Here is a 19,869-nt window from a genome sequence, read left to right as displayed (position 1 = left end):
GGTAGTTAAACATGTGTCTCCAGATATTGAGTCTGGCCCTCTGTATTACTCGTCCAGTGGCATTACCACTGCACCACCTTGTTCCCATTTTTTAATTACTTATATGTCAAGTGCCTGCAACTCTAAAATAAAATCTTGTGGTTGCAAAGCCTTGGCTGTCCTGTTATGAAAGGTCAAGCCAAGCTTCTTCACTTTTCTCTGCCTCAATGTAAAACATTACAGAACATTAACTGAAATTATCTTAAAAAAATCAATGAACTGAACATATTGTATGACAGGTTATTACATTCCACCCAGTGACTCTATCTACACTTCCTGCTGCCTCCGAAAAGTAACCAGCAAAACCAAGGACCCCACACACCCTGGTCCTACTCTTTTCCACCTTCCTCCCTCGGGAAAAGGATACAAAAGTCTGAGGTCACCGACCAAACAACTCAACAACACCTTCCTCCCTGCTGACATCATGGACCTACCTTATATTAAGTTGATCTTTCTCTGCACCCTAGCTATGACTGGAACACTACATTCTGCACTTTCTCCTTTCCTTCTCTATGTACGGTATGCTCTGTCTGTATAGCGCAAGAAACAATACCTTTCGCTATATACTAATACATGTGACAATAATAAATCAAAATTTTAAAAAATCAAAGTAATCAAGTGTCCAAAGCACGGACTAGTTGGGTCACAAAGGTAATGGATAGAGGAGCTGCTGCTGAGACCAGGGGGTGGCGCTGTGAGTGGAGTTGCCGGCAGCCGGCAGTGTCACTGAGGCCGCCATGAAGCTGCTGCGAGCGGCCTGCCGATTAGCTGCTGGCCGCCGGCTGATACAGGTGAGCCGGAGCCCGGGGATAACACCGGGACTAGGGCCTCTTGCGGGTTACCGGCCACAGTGACTGAAAGAGGGGGAGGGAATATCAACGAGGCCGAGTTTTTGGCGATGTATTTAGCGTTTGAACTTTGACTTCATTCTGTTATTAGTTGCTGTGCGCAGCATTTTCCAAACCGTGTCCGCAAAAAGACTGAATAGAAACGGCATTTGGTGCAAAGAGTGATATAACTGGAAGCCAAACTTACATCTAACTCAGTGAGGAGATTGTAATCCCAGTTAATTAATTATTGCTTGACCCAGTGGAAGGATATCTATCACTGAGGTAAGTTCCACCTTGGGGACTCCATCACCATCCCTGCCACAACTCCTACAACCTTCTGTCACTAAAGCAGTAAAAATTTGTACAACAAATGTTAAGAGCTTTAGGCTAAAAAGAAGTCACGGTGACAAGTTGACGATTGCGATTAGTTTAGATTCTCCCCTCAAAAACAGTATTTATTGATAGACTAGCGGGACTGATGGTGGACAAGTCCCCAGGACCGGATGGAATGCATCCAAGGGTTCTGAAAGAAATGGCGGAGATGATAGTGGATGCCTTAGTGATTATTTATCAAACTTCACTGGATTCCGGGGAAGTGCCGGAAGATTGGAAAACGGCTAATGTTACGCCACTGTTTAAAAAAGGTAGCCGGCAAAAGGCAGGGAATTACAGGCCGGTTAGTTTAACGTCTGTAGTTGGAAAAATGCTTGAATCCGTCATCAAAGAAGAAATAGCGAGGCACCTAGAAAAGAATGGTTTGATAGAGCAGATGCAGCATGGATTCGTTAAGGGGAAGTCGTGTTTGACGAATTTATTGGATTTCTATGAGGATGTGACTAGCGCGGTAGACAGAGGGGAACCGGTGGATGTGGTGTGTCTCGATTTTCAAAAGGCGTTTAATAAGGTGCCGTTCAGAAGGTTAGGGGGCAAGGTGTTAGCGTGGATAGAGGTTTGGTTGCCCAATAGGGGGCAGAGAGGTGGTATCAATGGGTGCTATTCTAATTGGAGGTTGGTGACTAGTGGAGTGCCGCAGGGACCGGTGCTGGGGCCTCGGCTGTTTACCATTTATATAGATGATCTGGAGGAGGGGGCTGATGACACAAAGATGAGTGGAAAAGCAAATTGTGCAGAGGATGTGGAAAGTTTGCAGAGGGATCTGGATAGGCTGAGCGAGTGGGCAAGGACCTGGCAGATGGAGTACACTGTTAGCAAGTGTGAGGTTATCCACTTTGGCAGGAATAATAGTAGGAGGAATTACTATTTAAAGGACAAAAAGCTGCAGCATGCTACGGTGCAGAGGGACCTGGGGGTCCTTGTGCATGAGTTGCAAAATCCCAGTCTGCAGTTGCAGCAGGTGATCAAGAAGGCGAATGGGATGCTGGCCTTTATAGCAAGGGGGAATCGAATATAAAAGCAGGGAAGTCTTGCTGCAACTGTACAGGGCACTGGTGAGGTCGCAGCTGGAGTACTGTGTGCAGTTTTGGTCGCCATACTTGCAGAAGGATATATTGGCCTTGGAGGGAGTGCAGAGGAGGTTCACTAGGCTGATACCGGAGATGAGGGGGTTAGACTATGAAGAGAGACTGAATAGACTGGGTCTGTACTCGTTGGAGTTTAGAAGAATGAGGGGGGATCTTATAGAGACATTTAAGATAATGAAAGGGATGGATAGGGTAGAGGTAGAGAGATTCTTCCCGCTCAGAAAGGACAGCAGAACTAGAGGGCACAGCCTCAAGATAAGGAGGGGGCAGTTTAGAACGGAGTTGAGGAGGAACTTCTTCACTCAAAGGGTGGTGAATCTCTGGAATTCTCTGCTCATTGAAGTGGTGAAGGTTACCTTGCTAAATATATTTAAGTCACGGTTAGATAAGTTTTTGGTAGGCAAGGGAATTAAGGGTTATAGGGAGAAAGCAGGAAAGTGGAACTGATCCACTTCAGATCAGCCATGATCTTATTGAGTGGCGGGGCAGGCTCGAAGGGCCAGATGGCCTACTCCTGCTCCTATTTCTTATGTTCTTATTTATGAATGGCAAGTTGGAATGGATCTGGAGAGACTGCCTGCAGGCTAATTCAGCCCTTTAAAATTTTCCTCTTGTGGTCCTGAGTTACCCAGCAGAAGCTTGGCTAGCTGCATTTGAGTTCAGTGACAGGTGAGTCTAAATGGCCCAATGCTGTCTGTAGAGTCACCACCAGTCACCATTCAGTGAGACCTTGGAGTCCCTGTGTGTCAGCTGCTGAAAGTAAGTGCACAGGTACAGCGGGCAGTAAAGAAGGCAAATGGCATGTTGGCCTTCATACTGAGAGGATTTGAGTATAGGGATAGGGATGTTTTACTGCAATTGTATAGGGCGTTGTTGAGCCCACACCTGGAGTTTGTGTGCAGTTTTGGTGTCCTTATCTGAGGAAGGATGTCCATGCTGTGGAGAGTGTACAGTGAAGATTTACAAGGCTGATTCCTGGGATGGCAGGTCTGTTGTTTGAGGAAAGACTAAGTCACGGTTGGGATTATATTCACTGGAGTTTAGAAGAGAGAGAGGATCTCATAGAACCTTATAAAACTTTAACAGGGTTAGACAGGGTAGATTCAGAAAGAATATTCCAAATGCTGGGGGAGTCCAGAACTAGGGGGTTATAGTTTGACGGTATGAGGTAAATCTTTTAGAACTGAGGTCAGGAGAAATGTCTTCACCCAGGGGGTGATGAATGTGTGGAATTCACTACAGAATGTAGTTGAGGCCAAAACGTCTGATTTCAAGAACTAGATATAGCTCTTGGGGATAAAAGGACCAAGTTATGTGGGAGGAAAAGGGGATCAGGATATTGAATTCAGTGATCAGCCATGACCAAGATGAATGATGAAGCAAGCTCGAAGGACCGAATGTTTACTAGTTTCTATCTTTCAATGTTAAACCTATATGGTCTTTCACTAGTGGAAAGATTGAGAGGTGAACGTTATGCAGGAGTGCAATTCTGCAAAACTGTTTTGGCTGGGTGTTACTTCCGCTACTTTGAAACTGTGGATTTTGGAAATTAGTTGACAATTTAAAAAGAGCTGTGCATCTAAAATGATGAATTCTTTCTTTGGTAAGGGTTACAAGAACGTTGTGAGGGTTCCCTCTACCACTGTTTCAGACAGTGAGTTCCACATTCCCACCACCTCTGGGTGAAAGAGTTTTTCCTCAAACCCTCCCCGAATGTCCTGCCCCTTAACATAAATTTATGTCTTCTGTTTATTGACCCCTCTGCTGAGGAGAAAGGTTTCTTCCTAACTACATCCCTGATAATTTTGTATACCCTGATAGCTTTCTGTGCTCTGAGCAAACAATCCCAGGCTATCCAGCCTCTCTTTATAGTTGAAATGCTCCAGCCCATGCAACCATCTGGTGAATCTCCTCTGCACCCTTTCTCCAATGGAAAAGTACTCTCCATCTACATGACATAATAAAAGCCCTTCATTGGCATTTGCCTTGCTTTCTAACATTGAGCTAATCTATTATATCTGACAACTCTGGGCGAGGACTGTTGCAAGCATCAATCACGATATAAGAGGGAAAACAGGAGACCTTTCTGGAATAAACCAATATTATTTTTGTCCCTTTGTTGTGACTGATTAGTGCTAATCATTGTGACTATCCTTTTTAGCCAAAACTCCTTACACACGCTAAAAGAAGGTTCATATACAAATTCTTACTGCTTCAGTGTCAGGAGGTTATGATTTTTGTGGCTGTGGTAGTACTGATAGAGCCCTGAGGATAGAGGTGGCATTTGTCCCAGTGAACTTCACTTTGCAGGACCTGTTTCTGGAGTCATTGCTCATATCCATTACCTACCACAAGCTCACTCCCATATTGGCATTGAAAGGGCCATATTGATGTCTGTGTACTGGATTACCGTTGGAAGCAGTAACACCTACAACAATATCTTACAATGTACTGCAGCAGGGCATGGCCTGAATCGGTCTAAAGGGCCTGAGTGATAGAAGGCTCCAACTTCTCCACTCAGCTTACCTAGCAAGCCTGCCTGGAGCTTTTATTCCTCGTATCTTGTGATTATCATTTCTCCAACCAAAGTATTCCTTTGTTATTGACTATACACATTTCCCTTTAGCAAATAAGAGATTTAGACATACATAATGTCTTTTCACCTGGGTGTCTGCAGATTTAACTGCTGATCTGCATCTATGAGATGCAGACAATGCCGCAGTCTGTTTCAAACATTGCAATAACTGTGATATAGCAAAGTGAAATGATGGAAGAGAGATGGTGTGGGTTACATTCATTTAATCTTGTGATCCTGAGTGGAGTGAAGGTGAATCACACTCCCCAGTAGTGTTTTAGTATCTATATGGGCATCTTAACCAAGCTGGTGGATACAGTAAAACATTTCCAACACTGGACAGCTATTCATAGGGTGATGGAAGCTGGCTACAGGTATATCTTTCTTGGGCATGATTCTTACTTATATAAAGCAAAATACTGCAGATGTTGGAATCTGAAACAAAAACAACTGACCCATGCTGACTTTCAACATTGGCTCTATTTTCTCTCCACGAATAATGTCAGCCCTGCTGAGTGTCTCCAGCTTTTTCTGTTTAGATTCTTACTTGTATTTGTCTCTGGCAGCTAGCTCTTTTTCTTTTTCCAAACTTCTTTCATGCAAATCTGGACTGACATAATTCAGAAACTGCACTGGCAGTCAACATTGTGGTGTCCTCAAATAACAAATTTCAAATATTTTTTATTACGAGAGATTCTTTTGCAATTCGTGGATAGGCAAGGAAGATCTCAGAATAGGATAGCAGATTATAAATTGATTTCTAAAGTCTTTTCAGTAGAAGTGGATTAAACTGTTGTCCCACTATTTGTGGTGATTATGGAGTGCTATGATTTCTCCGGAATGTTGGAAAAATCTCATCTGAAGAAGACAGCAATAACAAATGACCAAAAAAAAAGAAATATTGCAAATGCTGGAAATTGCAATTAAAAACAAAAAATACTAGACATCGCAGCAATCTGGCAGCATCTGTAGAGGGAGAAATATTATATGACTCTTCAGAGTTGACAACATTTATGTTTTGAGTCTGTGTGTCTCTTCAGAACTCTAAACAAGAGTCGCACAGACTCAAAATTTAACTCTGCTTCTATCTCCACAGATGCTATCAGATCTGCTGAGTTTTTCTGCATTTTTTTGTTTTTATTTCTTATTAGTAAGGAATGACAAATGTGGATAGTCCTACAGATTGGCTTAATTGAGCCTCCGACCAGGGGAATATGGAAGATCTTTATAGAATTTCTCCTTAGAAAATGTAATGGGTTGAGTGGAGTGAATTGCACATAATTTGGTGGGTTTGATAACCTACGGAATGGTTTGTACTCTATTTGTTTGAATCATGCTGTGTAAAGTATAAAATCAGAATTCTACTGCCCCGCCCTCTCTGGAATTGGAGCAGGCAAGGGGCAGACAATGGAAATGTCCGTTGACATCAGGTGGAAATTTGCAGTCTCACTCGAGCAAGGCTGTAAAATCCTCCCCATGTCTATGCTGTATAATTTTGGTGCATCAAGACAACCTTTAGATTTTTAAAATCTGGAACTTTTCTTATTTGTATGACATATTTCAGGTCTCTGCTCGTCTTGCCTATAGCCAGCTGAGGGCTTTCAGTACACTACCAGATGAAAAGAAGCAATTCCTAAAAGAGGGGCCTGACCTGCAGGAGTTTATATCTGGTGAACTGTCAGACAAGAAATCATGGGAAGAGTATAAGGGCAACCTGAAGCGTCAAAAAGGAGAAAGGTACAATTTTGAGCATCTTTTGAACAAGCATTAGAAAAAGTGTAAACACAAGCGTAGGAAATCCTGGAAACACTCAGTGGGTCAATCACCTTCTGTAGAGAAAAGAAAGATCAATTGATGTTTTTAGTACAGACTCTTCCTTAGAACTGGAAAAGAAACCAATAGTCCAGATTTTTTGGCTGTAGATAACAAGTGAGGATATTAGCACTCACTATTATTAATGTAAATGTTTACAGCAACTTGCAATGTAGTTAAATACAAAAATCATTAAGGTTCATTTGAATTGCCCCATTTCTGCAGAGGATTCATTATAATAATATCTCATTGAGAGACTCACCATTGGAATGTGTTTTGTATTTCCCCACTGAATATACACTAGACGTGCCAGAAAAAGTTAGTTTGTCCACTTTAGTGTAAGTGAATTTTTAATGGAATGAATGGTTTATTCACTGCTGCTAAATGTGCTGTCCACCAGTGAGTCATAGAATCCCGACAGTGCAGCCTCCAGCTCATCGAACCTGCGCTGTCAGAGTATCTTACCCAAGCCCTCTTCCCCATCCTATCCCCGTAACTCTGCACATTTCGCACGGCTATCCATCTAATCACACCTTTGGACTGTCGGGCGAAACCGGAGCACCCAGAGGAAACCCAGGAAGGCACATGGAAAGCGTGCAAACTCCACACAGTCACACAAGGCCGCTGTGCAGAAATTAACTTTTACCAGTTACACTTCTTTGTTTAGACTCTGAGCTGCTTATTAAGAATGCTTCAATTAGAATGGCTAAAGAGGTACACTGTTGCTTGCCCAATTCACGCAGCTCCCAGATTTCTTGTAAGGGGCACATGTTGAAATAGATTTCTAATCATTTCATTGCAGTAGTCTGCAGAAAGTCTGTGGGCAGTGAATGAATGTAATGATTGACTAGTACCTTTGCTTCACCACTGACAGCAAAATCTGGGCTATTATGGATGAACTGCAGTTAAGAAATAGAAAAGGATGGGGTGGCGTTGTGGCGGCACACAGTGATCACACACAAAGGAAAAGATATACAACAGTGAACAAAAAGTATAGCACAGGAACAGGTCCTTCGGCCCTCTAAGCCTGTGTCGATCGTGATGCCCTAATTAAAAAACTTTCTGTCCTTGCTCAATCTATGTCCCTCTATTCCCTCCCCATTCATATACCTATCCAGATGCCTCTTAAAAGTTGCTAATGTGTCTGCTTCCGCCACCTCCTCTGGCAGCACATACACAGGCTCCCACCACGCTCTGCGCGAAAAACTTCCTCCCTCTCACACCTCCCTTAAACTTCCCCCTTTCATCTTGAATCTGTGCCCCCGTGTAATTGACACTTCCACTCTTGGAAAAAGCCTCTAATTATCCACCACATCTTTGCCTATCATGAGGACAGAAGTAAACCATTCGGCGTCTTGAACATTTATTTTGCAATTTATTGAGATCATGGCTGATTTCCAACTTAATTTCATCCTCGTGTCTTGGCTGTATATTCCTTTATATCCTTAGCTAGCAAAAGCCTATCAATCTCGGATTTAAAATCAATTTGAGCTAGGATTTACTGCTTTTGTTTTGGGAGCGTTTTCCACATATCTACCACCCCTTATGTGAGGAAGTGTTCCATAAGTTCTCTCTGCAATAGACTGGCTCTGAATGTAAGGTTATCTCTCCTTGTCGTCACTTCCCCCACGAAATGACACCAAGTATAACTGCATGGAAATCTGCCCATTCACTCAATTTATCAAGATCTCTCTGGAATTTTATGCGCCAATTACACTGCCCACTATTACCAGAAATGTTTTTTTTAAACAAATTTGGATATATGGCTCTCTATTAACTTTACTTAAATCACTAATGAGTATAATGAATAGTTGAGGCCCAGGCACAGATCTTTGTAGGACACCAGTAATCAAGATTTAAAAGTCAACATTTTTGAATAGAAGTGCATACAGCTGCTCCTCTAAAAGCGCAACAAGTTTATTGACTGAGTAGCTGAACTGTAGAAACCATAAAGATCCCAAGTCAAATCTTGTGCTACATTGAGTTAGCTCATCTGAATAGGGAAAGTGGTTGGAGTGCTGCCATCAGCTTCAGTGCTCCTAAACTAACTTGCTGTATTGTGCATTCGCAAAAAAATGCCTGGAAAGAGATAGAACATAGAACACTACAGCACAAACAGGCCCTTCGGCCCACAAGTTGCGCCAATCATATCCAGACCTACCAAGCCATAGAGCTATCTGTAACTCCCAATCCCATTAAATCCCATGTACTCATCCAGAAATCTTTCAAAAGACCCCAGTGAGTTTGCCTCTACCGCCACCGACGGCAGCCAATTCCACTCACTCACCACCCTCTGAGTGAAAATCTTAGCCGACACCTCCTCTGTACTTGCTTCCCAGCACCTTAAACCTGTGTCCTCTCGTAGCGACCATTTCAGCCCTGGGAAATAGCCTCCGAGAATCCACCCTATCTATTCGTCTCATATAAACCTCTATCAGGTCACCTCTCAACCTTCGTCTCTCCAGGGAGAAGAGACCTAGCTCCCTCAACCTGTCCTCATAAGGCATGCCCCCCAATCCAGGCAACATCCTTGTAAACCTCCTCTGCACCCTCTCAATAGCTTCCACATCCCTCTTGTAGTGAGGCGACCAGAACTGCGCACAGTACTCCAAGTGGGGTCTGACAAGGGTCTTATAAAGTTGCAGCATTACCTCCCGACTCCTAAACTCAATCCCTCAATTAATGAAGGCCTATATCCTGGTGAATCTCCCCCTACCTCACACCCCCCCTCCAGTGCAATCACGTTCTCCTTATAGTGAGGCGAGTGGATTTTGTCGAGGTTCGTCCTGAGCAGCTCCGTGTTACATGATTCTATGGCTATTGTAGAGGACACAAATATCAACTGCTGCTGGAATGCCAACATGACTCTGATATTCTCTTTGGTTGCCTGAAACTTGATGGTCTGTCCATGGAACTGTCTGTGACCCGAGAGTTATCAACTGGTATATTCAAAGGCTATGTTTTGAGAGATGCACTGAAGCCTGGGGCAGCCAGCATAGATTCATTGGGGAAAGGCCACAATTTAGAGTACACCTGGGCAGACACCTGTGTAAAATTCCTCGGGTCTCATGTTTCAAGAAATAATTAATGTAACGCAAGCTGCACTGTAAGTGGAGTGTGGCATCTTAGATTTCCTTGTACTGTATTCAACCAATTGATCTGCGAACTGATATGTAAACCATCACTTTTTAACTGTATATTAATTCAAAAGAATAAAGGGGAAAATGCCCTCGATTCCAGCTCCGAATGCATTCCCCAGTCAATAATGTGGTTTACATAGTTTGGGTGGGTTTAGATTGATTCAGACCATCTAAATTTGTAGACATTTCTTGTTTCTTGTGCAGCTGCTGTGCAATGGATAGGGATAATCTTCATCAGTGACATGTGTGAAGAAGCCATGCAGGAGGAGAGGCCTAATTGGAGAGTATCTGTGACAACAGGGATCTCAATATTTAAAAAAAAATTCTCTGGTTAATATCTTCTCCTAAATGACCTTGAAAATTGTTTGCCCCCAAAGAATACTCTCCCAAAACATTTATTTTGCTATTTTCTTCTCTTAGACTGTGTAAACAAAATATGGGGGAATAAGCAAACTTTCTTGAACATCTGTCTGTGTGAGGCCTTATGACTGGATGCAGGGAGTGTGCACAATTGCTGCAGCATGGCTTTCTATTTTATCCTCTTGGTGGGAGAGCTCCAGACCAGGGTTTGTGTGAGGGACCACATTTCAATTTTTTTCTCACTCAAGAAAATTACAAACAAAATATGCTAGAACAACATTAAACATGTATTTTTAAAAAGTAATTGACCATTAAAAAGTATCAAGTTACAGAACTAACCAATAAAACCTCTTTTTTGCTTAAGAAGCAGGGCTAAAGAGAGAGCCTAGGCCTAAATCTTGATCACAGGGGAAGGATTAGTGTTCAGGGCTGAGCTAAGGAATAATGTGTAACTAACATTGACTTTAGTGGCATACACTGCACTAGTCACAGCGAGAATTCATGTGAAAGTGGGGGATGGAACCCTTTCAGCCTGGGTTTTCCTCCTTTCCTGGCCTGCTTTGTAGATAGGTTTTTGGAGAGGGAGGAGAGGAAGGGTATGAATGTATCCAGATCACTCCCAGTCTCAGGGTTCTTGCTCTCATCCACTCACTTGCACAGACTCACTCACTCCCTTCCTGGGAACTGGAAGTTTGGAGATTGTTCTGCCAAGGAGGAATTCTGTTGGCTGTGATGGTGCCAAGATGAGCTTCCTCATTCCATCCTGTCAGGAACTCCAGATGTCTCAGGCTGGCAGGCATTGTTGTTGCAACTGGTGTTCTTCATGGCCTGCCTGGCTCACTCCACCATCTTGACCTCTGTTTTTTTTAAGGGGCTGGTACCTGTATGATAGAGCAAGAGGGAGTGCAAGCAAAGACTAAGAGTTCATGTTGTGAAAGCAAAAGAGAAACTATTTACCTTCACACTGCTCCTCCAATGAAAAATTGTTTCTCTTCCAAATTTGCTGCTGTTAGGCTTTTTGAGGCTTTTACTGCAAAGGCGGGAGAGAAATGATCTGTGATTGGCAGAACAGTTCCTGGTAGATCTTTCATCGATTTTGCCTGTATTTTGAACAGTGAATCCATGAGCTGGATACAGAGGCTTGGCAGGCTGGAATGTGGCCCATGGACCGTTTGTTAGACAAGCCTACTCCAAACAGGACTATTGCTGTAGATTACAGATTAGCCCACATCTGCCTCTGTCACAGTAGTGTAGAAGCACCACCACATGGTCCTTTGGAGCGTTCAGTGTTAAAGAGAATGAAATTTGTGCAATAATACACTTTTACAATAAACGTTATATTTCTAGATTACGATTACCTCCATGGTTGAAGACTGAGATTCCTCTCGGAAAAAATTACCATAAATTGAAGACTACGCTTCGGAACTTGAATCTGCATACTGTGAGTACTTGCTGAAAGTCTTTCAGGCAGCCAACTTGTAACAAGTATAGAATAGCATAGTTGAAAACATGCCATTATTTACAAAGTGAAATATAAAAGTTTATGCAATGTAAATTTTGGGCCACCGGATGTCACTGGTAGTTCCTCCCTCTAGACTCCCCCGCCCCCCCAGCTTCAGTCCTTGTGGTCTTAGGTAATTCTGTTGGTGGAGGTAATCCTCATTAGTCTTCTTGTTTGAAGGTAAACAACTAGCAGTTCATCCATTGGGACCAAACTTTTTCCTGCCTATTCCTAACACTTTCACAGACATACGTGGTGTGATCAGCAAGTTTGCGGATGACACCAAGATGGCAGGGTTGGCGGATACTGAGGTGGAATGTCAGGTGATACAGCAGGATATAGATAGGTTGGTACATTGGCAGATGGAATTTAATCCTGACAAATGTGAGGTGATGCATTTTGGAAGGAATAATGCAGAGAGGAGCTACGTGATAAAAGGTAGACTGATTAGGAGTATAGAAATACAGAGGGACCTGAGACTGCAGGTTCACAAGTCTATGAAGGTTGCGACACAAGTGGAGAAGGTTGTGAAGAAAGCTTATGGAATGCTAGCCTTTATAGGAAGGGATATAGAGTATAGGAGCTGCCGTCTAATGCTTCAGTTGTACATAATGTTGGTTAGACCGCATTTGGAGTACTGCGTCCAGTTCTGATCACTTTACTACTGGAAGGACGTGGAGACTCTGGAGAGGGTGCAGAGGAGGTTTACCAGGATGTTGCCTGGCATGGAAGGACTGAGTTACGAGGAAAGGTTGGAGAAACTGGGACTTTTCTCCTTGGAAAGACGGAGATTGAGGGGAGACACGATAGAGGTATATAAGATACTGAAGGGAATAGATAGAGTCAATAGTGAGAGGCTGCTCCCTAGACTGGGTACAATTACGAGAGGTCATGATCTAAGGGTGAGGGGGGAGAAGTATAATTTGGATGTGAGAGGAAGGTTCTTCACGCAGAGGGTTGTGGGGGTCTGGAACGTGCTACCGAGTAGGGTGGTGGAGGCAGGAACGTTGGACTTGTTTAAGGTTTACTTAGATAGGCACATGAGCGAAACAAGGATGGAGGGTTATAGTAGGGGGTATTAAATAGGGTCAGAGCCTCGGGAGACACCGGAAATGCAGACTTGTATGTTAACGTTTTTGTCCTTTTATTCCGCAGGTGGAGGTCCACCTTGTTGTCAAAAAAGGGGCATGCACACGGTGGGTCGTGCGTGGGCTGCTCTCGGAGGTTCTGGGAGTGGCCTAGTACTTCGTGTCGGTGTGTGTGCTTGATCCTGGACCGGTAGATGGGCGCCGCAACAGCTCAGTGACTAGCACTGCTAGCTGTGCAGATACGTGGATTTGGGCCTGTGTCTGTGGGAGTTTGCGCATTCTCCCTGTGGTTGCGTGGGTTTCCTCCGGGCGCTCCGGTTTCCTCCCACACCCCAAAGATGTGCTCTTAGGCTGATTGGTATACCAAATTGACACTATTCTCCCCTGAATCTGGCTAAGTTAGGGGTTCCATTTGCAGACACGCAGGGCAGGGTAGGTGTAGGAGGATGCGGCGGCGTGGGCTCGTTGGGCCGAAGGGCCTCTTTCCCGTGCTGGGTTGTTCTTTGTTCTTTATACACCAGCAGTCAGTGGTCATTACCTAGCACCTGTGTGGCAGTAATGTTACTTGCCATTTGTCAGCCCAAGCCAAGATATTGTCCAGGTTTGCTGCATTTGGACATGGACTGCTTAGGTATCTGGGGAGTATTAGGAAACTGTATAGCAAGTGGGAGCAGAGTATCTGAATGGTTTCTCTCCCTTCCTGCTCTCAAACTGATTATCTCACAACACCAGGTTAAAGTCCAACAAGTTTATTTGGTATCACAAGTTTTGGAGCGCTGTTCCTTCTTCAGGTGAATGGAGCAATGCTCCGAAAGCTCATGATACCAGGTAAATCTGTAGGACTTTAACTTGGTGTGTGAGACTTCTTATTATGCCCATACCAGTCTATTGCCAGCATCTCCACACCAAACTAATTGGACATCTCTGTTTCATTCTGGAGATTAAGCCTGGAATCTTCCTACTCTTTCAAGCCACTATAATTTTTTATGCTTGTCTTTCCTCTTTCAATCCTTGTATCTAATCAATAAGGAGGGGAACCAATTTGGACATATGCAGTAGAAGCAAGTGGGAGGGGAAATGAGACCAATCATCAGATGATTGTCTCTTTGATCTCTCTCTGTCATTGAGGAGATACCTGGTTTTCAGGCTTTATTACAAAAGAATGAATGGGTGAAGAGGAAGTCAGCAGACTGGGAGATTGAATCTGAATTCTGTTACGTGCTACCACATTCTGTATGTTACTCTAGCATGTTGGATGTTTTTTATTTATCACTGATTTTAGTGTTAGTAACGTTTGTGAAAGAGATGTGCCTCTCAATGGCGGGGAGAAAAACTTATTGGAGTCATACCTAGCACAAAGAAAGATGATTGTGGTGAGTCATTCATCTCATTTCCAGGACATCACTGCTGGAGTTCTTCAGATTAGTATCCTTGGCCCAACCATCTTTGGCTGTTTCATCAATGACCTTCCATCATAAGACTAGAAGTGGAGGATGTTTGCTGATGATTGTTTAATGTTTAGTGCCATTCGTAACTCCTATTAAGAGCATAGCTGATATTAAATGCTAGGGTATTCCAAATCCCAGAAGGGGAACTTGGAATGCCAACTCTTAACTGTCATTTAGTATAATGTGAAGAAGGATATTTGATTTATTACTGTCACGTGTACTGGGATATAGTGAAAAGTATAGTTTCTTGCATGCCATACGGGCAAAACATACCGTTCGTAGAATCCAGAGGGAAAAAGGAAAGGGATAGGATACAGAATATGGAAACCAGGGAAAGATATCCCAGATACTTTTGTGGTGATTTTAATTAAATAGTAAAACTCAACAAAAAAAGGCAATTAAAATCACACTTAACTACATTAATGGTTATACACAGTACCTTTAAATTTACCCAGTTCCAAATCCCTCTATTTTGCTAACCTCAGAGCTAAACCTCCCCAAACATTATCCCATTGGTTTTAAAATTATAAGCAAAATCCATATTTTTCATCTTACCAATATCTTTCGGAGTTGCTTCCGGCTAAGGATAAACTAACTGGTTTCTGCCAGCAGAGCTTGTTGGGATTGATACAGCTTCTTGCTGTGTAGCCTGCGGTCTCAAAACACCTCCCCTACATCGGCGAGTTTACCTTCTTCCTTTTGATTGCCCCTTATTTGAACTAACCTTCCCAGAAGTCATTATTTATAACATGAGCTTACTTTTTACAATGTATGTGTGAAATTCATCCCACCTTTTCTTCTGAATCTTTACCATCCTTTTTTTAACTTTTAACACAATCTCCCGTTGTTAACTACTTGTCTTAGGTAAACATTTGCTTATAGTGTTACTTGGCTAATCGGCACATCAAAACCCTTAGTTCCATTAACTCAGCCAACCTATCCTTTCAACAATTTCCATTTGAAAATTGTTTATTCTTCTTTGACCATACAACCACCTGAACACATTCCCAATTATTGGATTTTTCATTTTACAGTTTCCTAATACTCCCCAGGTACCAAAGCAGTCCATGTCCAAATGCAGCAAACCTGGACAATATCTTGGTTTGGGCTGACAAGTGGCAAGTAACATTACTGCCACACAAGTGCTAGGTAATGACCGTCACCAATAAGACAGAATCTAACCCTCGTCCCTTGGCATTCAGAGGCATTATCATTGCTGAACCTCCACTATCAACATTTTGAGGGTTACCATTGACCAGAAATTGAACAGGACTAGCCATATGAATACTCTGGCTACAGGAGCAGATCAGAAGCTAGGCTTCCTGCAACAAGTAATTCATCTCCTGACTTCCCAAAGTCTGTCCACCATCTACAAGACACAAGTCAGGAGTGTGATGGAATATTCTGCATGTGCAGCTCTAACAACATTAAAAAGATGACACTATCCAGGATAAAGCAGCCCGCTTGATTGGCATCCCATCCACAAACGTTCACTCCCTCTACTACCATCAGACAGTGGCAGCAGTGTGTGCCATCTACAAGATGCAGTGCAGGAACCCACCAAGAGACAGCATCTTCCGAATCCATGATTACAACCATTTAAAAGGACAAGGGTAGCAGACACTTGGGAACACTGCAATCCAGAAATTCCCTTCCAATACACTCACCATCCTGACTTGGAAATATATCATTGATTCTTCAATGTCACTGGGTCAAATTCCTAGAACCTCCTTCCTATCAGTTCTGAGGATGTACCTACACCACGTGGACAGCAGCGGTTCACGAAAGCTGGTCACCACCACCTTCTCGAGGACAATTCGGGATAGACAATAATGCTGGCCTTGCCAGCGACACTCACGTTCTAAGAATTTTTAAAAAAAAGTATGCACCTGTCTATCCAATTGAACTTCAAGAGAACAAAGACTAAATGATGGTAGTTTGAGTTTGGCTGTTATGTACAGGAGTCCGTCGAGTTACCTTGGAGAAACAACCCAATTCGTTACGACCGACAGATGCATGGAAACTAGGAAATCACTAAACTAAGATATTTTATTCAAAAGGCAAAATGGGCAATTTCAGACACATTGACAGTAAACATTATTTCCAAATCCTTCAATATCTCCAGTTTGCATCAAACATTAAAATGATATCATAGTAATTATAAAGACATGGCTTATCCAATTTTGTGAATTACTTAATTTTCTTTGCTGTTTACTTTTGACCAAATATAAGCAATCCTCTCATGACAGCCTATCAATAAACCCTTTAACCTGAATGTTCACCATCATTCAATTGCCTTTCAGTCATGAGAATAGCATGGTCTGAGCCCTGGGTGCCACCATGTATTTGCCAACAGGAAGTGCAGTTTTCAAGGTTACTCTCTTCTCAATTTTGTCACTGACTCAATCCAACCAGTGAATCCTAAAAGTTTGTTTGTCTTGAAAATACTTTGCAAGCTGGGATTTAAATCTAGGCGATCTGAATGAGAGTCCATAATTGCTCATTGCGTGTTGATTCACAAATACATGCTAAATACAGAGTTATTAAGTGAAGTTTTTGTTTCTTAGGTATGTGAAGAGGCAAGGTGCCCAAATATTGGAGAATGCTGGGGAGGAGGAGAAAAAGGCACTGCTACAGCCACCATTATGGTAAGATGTGTAAACTGTGTTTAAAAATTGTGGCAGCTCTGAAATGCTGACTGGAATGAAATCACTGTTTTCTACATCCCTTCCTCCAAACCTTTCCAGGTAGCACTGTAGTTTCACACTGTCTTCCATCAGGGTATCTCATAGATATCCCGTGCTGCTTGGCAAATTTGCAATGGCACCATCATTGGGTAGCAATAGAAGAGACCCTGCTCTCTGCTAGGCAATGTGGAAGAAGTGAAAATACCAGTCAAGATCACAATTCAAGTATCTTTGTTGGGAATTTAACATTTCATCTTGGTAGTTTTCAGACTGTTTTAACTACTAGAAATACATATTACAATCTTAACATTAGATAGATACATTACTCCAAACATAAATACAAACACGATTTATAAATAAATAGATTTTACACTTAATTAAAGAATGCAGGGTGTGCATTCTAATGGAACACTGCATTTGTGCCATCAGTTATACTCATTTTCCTCCTCGGTTTTCTAATTTGTAAGTCTTGATTTTTAGTCCTGCGTTCTATTTTCAGCAATGTTGTTTAAAGGTGTCTAAAGTTTTTTTTATAGAAACCACATTTTTAAAATTCTTAAGAAAGATTATTATTATTGAAAGGTGGTGGCAAGCTTCTATATGCCTATTTTGTTCCTGTCTGCTTATATGTTCTAATTTCACCAGGTGGAACTAACTAATACTTTTACAATGCAGCATACATTTCAGTGCCTCACCCATAAGAGAGACTACATAATGAGAGCATGTTGTTTAATCTTCACAGCAACATAGCCAAGTTTGATCCTGCCCTTGCCTGGGATTTATACACACTAACTTTCCAGCAGGATCATAAATAGGGCCAGATCTATTTGCTAACTCTGCAAGCTAAAATAGGATGCCAAAATAGGGTGTATCAAAACTATCCTGGGCGATGAGGGCTACCCTGATTAGATCATTGTTTGTTATCTATCACGTAAAGTCACGAATGGGCCGAAGGTCACCACTTTTGTCCTGAAAAGTGCCAATCTATCTCCTTACTTCTATGGTAAGATATATCAAAAATTTTGAGCAATGAGTGAAGTTAGCCATTTTGTGTTGCTACAATGCATTAGAAACACGTGTAGTATTCTCTACTAATAGGGTACTTCCATCAAGCCAAAAGGGCATTCTGTCTATGACATGATGAGTAATTTGGTATATGAATTTCAGTGTCGGTATGATGTCAGGTATGTAGGCCAAATGTCTCAACAACTGGTGGATTGTATCAAACAGCATGTTGCTTTGGCTGTTTGCAACAGGTAAAGTACTGATGATATAACATCAGTTCATGCTTGCAAAACTCAACAAAGCCTCCAACGTTACATGTGATTTCTGTGATTGGCCAACACTTATTAAACAATCCTAATTGTTCTAAGAATTACACTAAACTCATTTAAAATGATCAGTCACGCTCACAGTATGGCTCATTACATATGTTGGAAGCTATATATTTTCTCAGAGTCCAGTCCTTTACAAACAGAAAAACATGTCCATACGTTGCATCATTTTCATCCAAACAAAGGTTTGTGGGACAGCATTCCCCATGGCAATTCTTCGGCCAATCGAACTCACCCTGCTTGGTTTACATTTAAATAAAAGTTTGGCAGGTAACTCATTGTTAGCAGCACTGCCATGGAGAATGGTTGGCAAGTGGACTCTGTTCCCTGATGCAATCAGCAACATCTTCTCATGCAACATAAATGGTTGTTCTGTTCCCTTTGAGATTTGCTATTCTTGTGAATCTGTCCTAATGAGTGCAAGATGAAAAGCTTTGACAGCATGTCTCTTCTTCAGGAATACTCAAATTCTATAAAATCACTTGCAGCAGAATGTCTAGAAGACTGGTATGAACTGATCCAAACATCTTCTTCCTAACTCGTAATAACTTAAAACTCTTAACAACTTAACTCTTTCAACTTCTGTCCTGTTTGTCACTTCCTGCCTCTACCTCACCACTTTGCTCACTCAACAGTACCCTCCTCAACACTGCTGTTCACTAACTCCCTTGCAGTCACTAGGAGCAAGTGCTGAGGAGAGGGATGGTGAAAGGGGATTGTGTTTCATTTGGGACTAAATACAGAGGTTACAGTTCTGGAAGTTTCGTGGGGAAAACTTGTTTGAATTGAGTGAAAACTTATGTGAAGTATGTGAACTTATATGAAATTATTAAATGTTTTTATATGCTCAGCAAAATGTGGATATATATCTTTAGTGCTATTTTGATATTCTTGAATAAATGGACAGATTCTAAAAATAAAAATTGAAAGTTAACCATTTTTCTTCAATGTTTGTTTTTACCTTTGTGCTCTTGTAGTTAATGGGTGACACCTGCACAAGAGGCTGCAGGTTCTGTTCGATAAAAACCAGTCGAAACCCTCCACCATTAGATCCAGATGAACCATTCAATACAGCAAATGCAATAGCAGAGTGGAATCTTGACTATGTTGTATTGACTTCTGTGGACAGAGATGGTGAGCTGTGAGGAAATGATAATCACCAAAATAGATCAAATAGTGTTTTAAAAACTCAAATATATTAATATATTTTTTGTATAGCCTTCCTATTATAACATTGCAAAACCAGAAGTACGGGAGTGGCCTACTCCTGCTTCTAATTTGTATGTTTATACATCTGTTTGTATGAAGTGCTGTCATAGTGTCTTGTTATGCATTCCTGTGAGACACCAATTTCTGTACTTGGATTGCCTATAGCACTGCCTAAACCTCCTGATCTAAACTGAGAAATATGTGGCATTAGCAGAAATAACGATGAGACCATAAATTCTCAGCAGCACTTTGTTATGTTTGCTGTGCGTGAAATTGCTTTGGCACATCGCACCTTTCAGTCAATGCCCTGTACCCAACCTCCATGTTGTAGCCGCACACTTGCTGTGAGCCATGTGACAAGACAT

General features: G+C 42.1%; 1 protein-coding gene across 1 annotated transcript in view; it reads left to right on the top strand.

The window, feature by feature from the left end:
- Positions 1–743: 743 nt before the first annotated feature.
- The window catches only part of lias (lipoic acid synthetase), a 32,472-nt gene continuing 13,346 nt past the window's right edge, over positions 744–19,869 (top strand). The window contains exons 1-5 of the mRNA XM_080188669.1: positions 744–830; positions 6,490–6,662; positions 11,585–11,678; positions 16,842–16,922; positions 19,273–19,429. Of these exons, the coding sequence (XP_080044795.1) occupies positions 777–830; positions 6,490–6,662; positions 11,585–11,678; positions 16,842–16,922; positions 19,273–19,429 (559 nt within the window). The 5' untranslated portion in view covers positions 744–776. The remainder of the gene's footprint in view (positions 831–6,489; positions 6,663–11,584; positions 11,679–16,841; positions 16,923–19,272; positions 19,430–19,869) is intronic.

The sequence above is a fragment of the Carcharhinus amblyrhynchos genome, chromosome 1 (genome assembly GCF_965287045.1).
Source record: "Carcharhinus amblyrhynchos chromosome 1, sCarAmb.v2.hapA, whole genome shotgun sequence".
NCBI lineage: Eukaryota > Metazoa > Chordata > Chondrichthyes > Carcharhiniformes > Carcharhinidae > Carcharhinus > Carcharhinus amblyrhynchos.
This window is presented reverse-complemented; position numbering and strand designations above follow the sequence as displayed.